This window comes from Triticum aestivum, chromosome 4A, assembly GCF_018294505.1.
Source record: "Triticum aestivum cultivar Chinese Spring chromosome 4A, IWGSC CS RefSeq v2.1, whole genome shotgun sequence".
Lineage (NCBI taxonomy): Eukaryota > Viridiplantae > Streptophyta > Magnoliopsida > Poales > Poaceae > Triticum > Triticum aestivum.
The window spans coordinates 650995191-651005471 of record NC_057803.1 but is presented as its reverse complement, the minus strand read 5'-3'; the positions used below and the strand labels follow the sequence as shown (position 1 = coordinate 651005471).

The window sequence follows — 10281 nt, the reverse complement described above, 5'->3', positions numbered from 1 at the left end:
CATGTTAACCCTGCAGGGGTGTACTTCTTCATACACGCTCTCACCACTTACCGTCGTTTACACGACATGTACTCGGCAACCTTCAAGCGGAAGCCCAACGTGGGTGTCGGCCACGACCTACCTAATCACCTAAGCCTCCAGTCCAGGTTTATCGCCTATCCAGGTTCCATCCGCAGGGAGTCCGGCCGAGGTTTCCCATACGGCCCCGAACGATGTGAACAGGGTTCCCGAGATACCTAACGGGTATTCGGTACACCCGGCCACGTACCTACCGCATCACAGCCCACCCCTACGGTCAGCGCTGTCCACGGCCTCCAGTAGGCTACAAACACCAGAAACTACTTGCAACTCCTGGACGGAGAACTAGGGTGAATAAGAAGCCGAGAGGGTCCATTGGTTTCGGGCCCAATGCATGGTAGTAGCTGATTCTTAAATCACACATACAGATCTCAGTGCTTAAGGTCGGCTTCAATGAAACAACCCACCATGTACTCCTACATGGCCTCTCATCGATACCTTTACCAAATCGTGTTCACCACACCACTCTCATTACCGACATAATCATTTCACTCTAGCCCATCACCCGGATGAACCAGACCTGACCCGACTCTAAGCATAGCAGGCATAGCAAGGTAGGAACAACACATACATATGGCTCAATCAACTCCTACACATGCTAGTGGGTTTCATCTAGTTACTGTGGCAATGACAGGTTATGCAGAGGAAATGGGTTCAACTACCGTAGCACACAGCAGTTTGAATCGCGTTGTCTTAATGCAGTAAAAGAGAGCAGGAGCGAGAACATGGGATTGTATCGATATGATCAAATGGTTGGTTGCTTGCCTGATGGTTCGATGCACTGATACGGTTCTTCGTTAGGGTAATCACGGTACTCCTCGGAGGCAGAACCTGTCGCAAAGGACACCGATACACAACCATCACCAAACAATGTGCAACAATATGATGCATGCATGAAACATGGCAATATGAGTGTGTTGGGCTAATGCAACTAAAACCAGAAGGGTTTGAACCAATTTGAATCAAAGATCCAAATTTCAAACTCAAACATGGCCTTTTAAAGTGCTTTTCCTTGTTCTGCTTTAAACATCAATTTAACTTGTTTGATCATGCATGAAAATAGTACAGATGGATAGATTGGATTTTTCTGATCATTTTTCATATATAATTTGTCTGATTTGGAGTTACAGAATAAAAGTTATGAATTTTTGAAGTTTAAATTATATTCTGGAATTTCCTGATTTAATTTAAATCCAGAAATATATATATTGCGCCAGCATGACGTCAGCACGACGTCAGCGGTCAACTGCGGCTGGCTGGGGTCAAACCTGACGTGTGGGGTCCACACGTCAGTGACAGGGGGGTTTAACAGAGGTTAGTTTAATCCTAATTAAGAGTTAGTGGCGCTGGGGCCCACTGGTCAGTGTCAGGGGGGTTAATTAACAGTGATTAGCACTAAGCTAACCACCTGGCCGACAGGGCCCACGCGTCAGTGACTCTGGGGGGGGTCAAACCCCAGGCCGGATAGGTCAAACCCGCCGGCGAGGTCCGCGGCGTACATGTGCCTCGGTTTTCCTCTGTGGTGCTCCAAACGGCGTGCGGCTAGGTGCGTTGGAAAGCTAGCTCGATGGCGCGTCGGGCGGTGGCCGTGGCTGGGCCTGGGGTGGCCGGAGTCGACGGCGGTGAGCTCGGCTGCGGCCGCCGGGGTTCGGTTGTGCACGGAAACGTGGTTGGAGCTCGAAGGCGAGCGAAGCGAGGCGCTAGGGATGCTCTACGGGGCCTTACGAACTTGTTGGACTCGCTGGGGTGACCAAATGGTCACCGGAGCTGCGTCGACGGCGAGCTCGGCGACGGCGGAGGTTCGGCCGTGGTGGGAAACGGAGTTACGGCGCGGGAACAAGGGGGAGAAGAGAGGGAAACGGTGGCGGAGCTCACCGCGGTTGCAGCGGGCGTCGAAGCGGGCTCGGGGACGCACTGGAGACGGCGAATCGACGGCGATGGTGGTCGGAGCCCGAGGAGGAAGAGGATGGCGACGGTGGCTCCACAGGGCGTCCGGCGTCTTGTGGCTTGACGGAGAGCTTCAGGGCGAGGGGGCGGAGCTCCTGCGCGAGTCGGGGAGGCGAGGGGAGGCCGGTAGCGGCGGCTATGGCGAACGGCGGCGATGGGTGCGTTCGGACACAGGAGAGAGAGAGCGAGGGAGAGGAGAGGAAGAACCGGGGGAGAGTGAGAGAGTACGGGGGGGGGGGGCGTGGCGTCGTTCCAGGGCATCCAGACGAGGAGGGGAGAGGCAGGCAGGCAGGCGAGCTGGTGGCGTGGCGCGGTGGCGCGCGCGCGCGCCGGGCACACTCCCCTCCCTCTGTCGAGGACGAAGACGACAGAGGAGGAGGCGGGCTGGGCCGCCTGCTGGCTGGGCCGGCCAGCTACTGCTGGGCTGCACAGGAAGGAGCCCCAGGTAAGCTTCTCCTTCTTTTATTTATTTTTGTTTTCTAATTTCTCTCATTTGTTTTGATTTAAAAAAATATTAAATCATTTTATTACCTTATGCCAATTTTTGCAGGAGCTAGATATATTATTCCAGAGCTCCCCAACAGGTGGCATAATTTTTGGACATATATTAATATATATAACTAATATATTTCCAATGCAAATATTTATGCATTAATTCCAAATGCCCAAAATAAATACCTATGAGCTCTTGAAAATATTGGTTTGATTTTTATCTCTGTCCAATATTTTCAGAGAGCAACATGAGCATTTTCTTGGACCCTTTTGGAGAAATTTTTATTTGGGTCATTTTCAAAATGATTCTGAGGGTTTCACAAATCCCCATTTCAAGTTTCTGATGAAAGAGTAAACATGATGCAACACTCTAATACATGACTAGCTAGGGTGTGACAACATATTATTTTGGAATATATTTGAGTCAAACCAAATGATTTTCTAAATTATCTGTATCTTTTAAACCGTAACTTCGATTTTAACATATTATATATGAAATTTTATTAGAAAAATGTGTGGAATCTAAATATTATGTTAATTTTACCTGTTAAATATTTTTAAAATATTGTTGTGGAAGCAAACTTATAATTTATAGCGCAAGATCCGTTTTTTTCATACCGGCGGCGATCCGGATTGCAAATAAATACCCCACTATAACCATATACGGAAAAGAAAACATTAATAACTAAACGTGCATACCTCTGAAAAATGTCGCAAGGGAAAACAACATATTTCTCATCGCGAGAGTGAGAGAAAGCGAGCGAGCGAGAGAGAGGGGGGAGAGAGAGGGAGAGGGAGGAGAGAGGGAGAGAGAGAGACGCCTTAGGATTAACCATATTCAACACACTTTTTTTGTTATTTTGTGTGAACACCGAGGCCATCGCCGGCGAGGGTGAGAAGGAGGATTAGCGGCAACACAAATACGATGCCTCGCAAAAATAAAGGCGATGGACCTATTGTGGTCTTGAGCATGGTTGTTGAGTTAAGAGTGTGTGTGTTATGTTTTCTCTCCCGTTGCAACGCACGGGCTCTTTTGCTAGTTAATGTAATATGCCAATATTAATGTATGATGTCACAAAATTTGATATAAAATTAGAAATATTTTTTGAGGTACAAAAATGATAAATTTGAATAAAGAACCAAATCTAAAGTCCAAGTTATGTTATGTACTATTTAGTGTTAAATTTGTTAAATTTGTTTTTTTTTTATGTTTCAAATTTTGACTTAAAATTTTGTGACAACATACATTGATGATGTGTGAGTGTGCTAATTTTTTCAAATTTTTTTAAATATTTTAAAAGCATAATGTGAATTCGATGCACCGGTAGCACCACAAGCTTCCGTGTTCCAGGTATATTTTCTCTCGGCACAGGGTCCGGGTGAAATCATCAAAAGCAGCTTGACATGAATTAGTTTGCAAATACCACCAAATCTCAGTGGAGGAATCAGTGGGCTGAGCACTAGGCGCGCCCATTAATCAAGGTGGGGGCAGGCCACACGCCATTAAAGTAACAGTCAGAGGTTACGGACGAGCAGCAGCACGTACGTACGTACGACCATGCAGACGCTGCTGCCCCGCCTTGCTCTCCTCTGCCTCGCCGCCCAGCAAACCGGCCTGCTGCTGGCGGCCACGGCGCGAACCAACCTGACCGCGGGAGACGCCCTGACGCCGCCCCGGTACATCACCAGCCCCTCCGGCGGCTTTGCCTTCGGCTTCCGCGCCCTTGACTCCGACCCGACCAAGTTCATCCTCGCCACGTGGTTCCGCCTCGGGGACGACGGCAACGGCACCTCCTCCCAGCCGCAGCCGCAGTCCGTGGTGTGGTTCGCGAAAAAGACGACCATGGGCGACACGCCCATCGCCACCGCCAAGTCCGTCCTCAGCGTCACGGCCGACGGCCACCTCACGCTCACCGACGGCGGCAGCCAGGAGCTGTGGAGGGCCCCGACTCGCAGCATGCAGCGCGGGTCCGTGCTCGCGCTGAGCGACTCTGGCAACGTCCGATTCCTCGGCGGCGACGGGGACACCGTGCTCTGGGAGAGCTTCCAGTACCCGACGGACACGCTGCTGCCCGGGCAGCCCCTGGCACCGACGCCGGGTTCCTCGTTCGGGGGGTATCTCTTCTCCAAGCGCGCAGACGCGGAGTTCGCCACGGGGCGGTTCAGCCTGGCAGCCCAGCCCGACGGCAACGTCGTCCTCTGCATCGACCTCTTCACCGGTCACATACAGCACAACTCCTACTGGGCCACCAACACCTACGGCTCCGGCGACAACACGACCGTCACCCTGGACGACCGGGGCTTTCTCAACTACACGCTTCACAATGGCACCATTCACAGCTTGATTTCGCCGACGGCGAGCAGCTTCGGCACCAATGGCGGCGACTACTTGCAGTTCGCCAGGATGGACACTGACGGCATAGTCCGCACCTACACCCGCCCTAGAAACGGCGGCGGAAACACGACTTGGACGGTGTCGGGAGCGCTCCCCGGCGATGGAGGCTGCACCAAGGTTACGTCCTTGAGGCAGGGCTTGTGCGGCCCGGGGTCGTACTGCGTGGAGACCAGAGATCGGCTCAGCTGCCTGTGCCCGAGTGGGTACACTTACGTCGACGCACAACACACCGACAGCGGCTGCACACCGGAGTTGGAGCCGCACAGCAGCTGCGGCGGGGAGAACGGCAGCTCCGACGAGTTCTCGCTCGTCGAGATGCCCAACACCACCTGGGAGATTTCGTTGTACCACAAGAAGTACCCGTCGGTCACGGAGCAGCAGTGCAGGAGCTACTGCCTCAGCCACTGCTACTGCGCGGCGGCGCTGATGATCGACGGATCCGACTGCGCAGAGGTGGGGGCGCTCACGTATGGCCGGCGGGCTGACGACGTCACGACGACGACGCTGATCAAAGTGCGCAAGGGGAATACTCCTTACACGGATGGACCGTCGGCGGCAAAGAGAAAGATGATGCGTCCCTACAAGATCGCCGCCCTTTGCGTCTCCTGCCACTTGTTGATCACCATCAGCGGCCTCGTGGCACGGCGCTACCTCGTCGGGCACGATGATAGCCGGCGGCCGTTGAGCTCTGGTGTGAGAGCGTTCAGCTGGAAGGAGCTACACCAAGCCACCAACGGCTTTGAGAAACTGCTGGGCAAAGGGAGCTTCGGGGAGGTCTACAAAGGGACGATCAGATCGCCGCAGCCGCACCCCATCGCGGTGAAGAAGCTCATCGACTCGAATGAGTACAGCGAGCAAGAGTTCACCAACGAGGTGCAGTCCATCGGGCAGATCCACCACCGGAACCTGGTCCGTATGATCGGCTACTGCAAAGAAGGCAAGCACCGAATGCTGGTCTTCGAGTTCATGCCTGGCGGGTCGCTCCGCGGAGTCCTCTTCGTGAACCAAGAGAGGCGGCCTCCATGGTGCTGGCGTGCCGAGGCCGCCGTCGCCATCGCCCGGGGGCTCGAGTACCTCCACGACGGCTGCAGCGCCCCCATCATCCACTGCGACATCAAGCCTGACAACATCCTGCTAGATGACCGTGGCGTCCCTAGGATCACCGACTTCGGGATCTCCAAGCTGCTGGGGAGCCAGCAGGTGCACACCACGGTGACCCACATCAGGGGCACAAGAGGGTACATCGCGCCCGAGTGGCTCCGCAGCGAAGTACGCGTCGACACCAAGGCGGATGTGTACAGCTTCGGCGTCGTGCTGCTGGAGATGATCTGCTGCCGGAGGTGCCAGGAGCGCGTGGTGCACGACAACCTGCCGCCGGGCACGGTACATGACGATGAGACGGTCACGATGTTCGGTTGGGCGGCGCAGCTAGTGGTCGCGCGAAGGACGGAGCTGATGCTGGATGACGACGCGGGCGTTGAGACCGTGGAGGACATGGAGAGGGTGGAGCAGTTCGCGCGCGTGGCGTTCTGGTGCATCGAGCCGAACCCGCAGCTGCGGCCGACCATGCACCAAGTGGTGCAGATGCTGGAGACCAGGGACGGGGCTCAGGTTCAGGCACTGCCTGACCCTCCAAACTGTTATGTAGAATCCTCACCTTTAATTCCTCAGCTCAAGATTACATGGATTTATATATCTTGAAAGTTAAAGAAAAAATCGATCTAAAGGATGTTTCATCCATGCCCATGCTCCTGGGTGTCACATCTTTTTTTCGTGGACGATTGCATTATTTTCTCTTAAGCCTCTAAGAAAGGAGCATAAAGGATTCAGACTATGATTGAGGATTATAACCGAGCTTCGGGGCAATTAGTCAATAAGCAAAAATCCTCAGTTTTCTCCAGTCCAAAAACAGAACATGATGTCAAGATGGAAGTGCCAAATACTTTGAGTATTCAAACTGAAGCCCGTGGTGCCAAATATTTGGGCTTACCTAAGGCTGTCGATTGGTCCACTAAGGAAGCCTTTGAGCATATCCCTGAGCGTGTATGCTCATTGGTATCACGCTACTGCGAAAAGAAGCTATATGCATCTGGTAGAGATGTCCTTCTCAAGTCAGTAGCACAAGCCATGCCAATTTATTCAATGAGTTATTTCAAACTCAGTCCAGTTACATGCAAGAAAATTACCTCTTTGAAATCCAACTACTATGGGAGGGGGTGGCTGTCCAGAGAAGAGGAAAATGCATTGGTTAAACTAGATGACACCCCGCGCGTTGAGGCGGGAACTCAAATGGAGAAAATTATAAGGAAAAGAATACAACAAAATTGTAAGATAGATTATGACAGCTTGTTAAGTGGGAAACACACACCTGCATAACAATTTTGAGTGACATTCCGCAGTTCGTGCCATGGCATAGATACATGTCTATCTTCCCGTTTACCTTACCACTCAATGTTGGAAGACCAATCAAACAACATGATTTTTCTAGAAATGACTATCATAATTAGTTATGGATTGAACATGGAATTCACTAAAATGATGCCACAAAAATTAGTAAGTTGACATTGGTGATCAAGGGGGTGTAGAATGCAACTATAATCCAATGACAGAACATAATAGGGTCGAAATAGTGATGTTGGCAAGTACCACTTGGGTTAGAAAACAATTATTATCATATTGGTTTGTGCATACTCTTTGAAAACAAAACGATCTTAGCAAGCATGAAGACTGAAAGAGGCTCACTTGGCATAAATTTCATAAAGCGCTGCTTTGGAGGCTTCAAATTCTACTAACTTCCTATGTATAAAACAGCTTGCCAATGAGAAAGGGGGACGTCTCTAATATTTTATGGATGGTAACATGTATGGTTATAGAAATCTGCTATCAAAATAAATTGTAGCTTTCGTCCATGATCAACAATAGTCTTTAAATTAGAGATCCAAGAGTAATGGCTGATAAACACCGTATGTGGGAACAACATCATGGAAATGAGACTAGCCTTGACTATATCATACTTTACATTTGAGTTAAATACACTACAGGTGCCCTAACTTGTCTGGCATGGTCAGTTTGGTGCCTAAACTTGAAAAATACATAAAAGTTGTGTCGTAACTTGGCTGGGCGTTCAAATACGGTGCCTCTGGACATATGCCGCCGTATCGAGTGCCCGCGTGGCATTCCAGTTTGTCATTGGGCCACATGTCAGTGGTTGCCTACGCGCGTTGTGAGATATTCATGTTGTTTTTTATAGGAATGCCCCTGGATTTTAATTAATTCTCGTAAAAAATACCCCTTGATTTTAGTTAATACTCGCAAAAAATACCAGGAAACCAGCGTACAGGGAATTCAAACATGGGACATCCTTGTTGCCTGACAATCGAGCGGACCAGGCGGCCACGGTTTGGTTTATATAGATGATTGCATGTATAGCTCTGAATATGCTTTTACTGGAGTAGTTTTTATTTATTTATTCCACGTTACTATCTTGTCTTTCTTCGAGTGATGTTTATGTTTAGTTTTCATGATACATAAATTTTTCCATGTCAAAAAAATAAAATAATTATTAATATATAATTTTGTTTATTTGTATATCTATTCTATTTCCATTATAGTGTACTTTCAAGAGATAAACATGAACTTTTTCTAAAATTGATGTGGAATTAAAGAGTTGAACATATATTAAAAACATGGTGAGCATTTTTTAAAAGACACGTTCATGTTCATTTTTCATTTTCATATTATTTTAGAAAATGTTCGCCGTGCTTTTTGAAAATGTTAAATGCGTATTAAAAAATATTGTGTAATATTATTCTTAAATTTTTACAAACACGCTCATGTTAGTACATTTTTAGAATTTATTATTGTCACACAATAATATTTAATACACGTTGAACAGTTTTTAAAATGCAATATTGTCAATTTTTCAATAATTGTGTATTTTAGAAATAGAATGAAGATACACAATAATTGTTCGTCCTTATGATCCTCAATGAAGATGCATATATTTACACAATAATTTTTAATATACGTTCAATTTTTTATGTCCACATAAATTTTAGAAAAAATTAATGTTTATCTCTTCAATGAACACAATAATGAAAATAGAGTAAAGATATAAAATAAACAATAATTGCGTATTGATAATTATTTTATTTTTTCATATGGGAAAATTTATGTATCATGAAAATTAAACAGAAACTTCACTCAAAAAATATGTGCAAAGCGATACGCGGAATCGTCCATATAAGTTGCTAGCTAGCAGTTAAATGTAAATCAAAGTGTGGCCTCATGGCCCACTTGTTTGTTAGGCAACCAGGATGTCCGTGGTTTGAATTCCCTTCATGCCAGCTTGTGTTTATATTTTTGTGAGAATTAATTAAAGTACAAACGCGTTTCCGTAAAAAAAAAAAACTTGCGTCTAGCATGAGTAACGATGTTTTTCGATAATTAACTAAAGTCCAGAGGCATTTCTGTAAAAAAAAAACTACACGCACAGCTCACAACGCGCCCGCGGCCACTGACATGTGGCCTAACGACACACCGACATGCCACACGGGCACTTAATACGGCGGCATACGTCAAGATGCACCGTATTTGAATGCCTAGACAAGTTATGGCATCACTTTTGTGTATTTTTCAAGTTTAGGCACCAAACTAACCGCGCCGGGCAAGTTAGGGCACCTGTAGTGTATTTAACTCTTTACATTTGTTCACCTAATTTGTAGCTTGTTTGGATTTTTCATCCATAGATCTTGTCGACATGACAAAACAATGATATGTAGAAACAACATGAGAGGAAGTGACTTAATTTTAGCAGACTATATGTAGGCCCCAGATTGGCATTGCTTCTCAAATGATAGCAAATAATAATAATGTAAAAGATTAATCAATGCACAAAATAAATCGACATGAACTCAGCCGCACGAACCATTCCACCAAATATATATCCAATTAGGAGAGAATTTTTGTTTGTGACGGACGCCTACCTATGACGCATATGAGAACTAAATGTTTTGTAAGAGGCGGCGACCTGCTCACTCACCAGTGCAACAGAGATTAGAGATTAGAGAACAGTTGCTGAGGCCGGGAGGAAATAAAAGGGGAAGCCAAGCAGCAGTGTAAGGATCTTGACTGTCCATAGCTTGCACGAATGTTTGATAGTCACAAAAGAAGTTTGGTTCGTGAACTCCCAGTGTAGGGCCAACTGAAGCCACCAATCTCGTTGTTGAGCTTGAGCCTGTAATCGTGAATCTGCAACAACAAAAAAATGCATGACGATCTCCTTTCCAATGCATGAATACTCCAATGCCTGTCTTGGATTTCTGACCAGGAATGACGTGAGAAATTGTACTAGGAGCGTTCTAGGCTGC

The 10281-nt window shown here is 47.7% G+C and overlaps 1 protein-coding gene across 1 annotated transcript; it reads left to right on the top strand.

Moving 5' to 3' along the window:
- Positions 1 to 4075: 4075 nt before the first annotated feature.
- On the top strand, positions 4076 to 6613 carry LOC123084197 (G-type lectin S-receptor-like serine/threonine-protein kinase LECRK2). The gene has a single exon (XM_044505920.1). It carries the CDS (start codon positions 4076 to 4078, stop codon positions 6611 to 6613), a length of 2538 nt encoding a protein of 845 aa, XP_044361855.1.
- The last annotated feature ends 3668 nt before the right edge of the window (positions 6614 to 10281 follow it).

Bases quoted from the DNA above. Each gene is read 5' to 3' on its own strand.
- LOC123084197 (XM_044505920.1), top strand. From the start codon at position 4,076: ATGCAGACGCTGCTGCCCCGCCTTGCTCTCCTCTGCCTCGCCGCCCAG.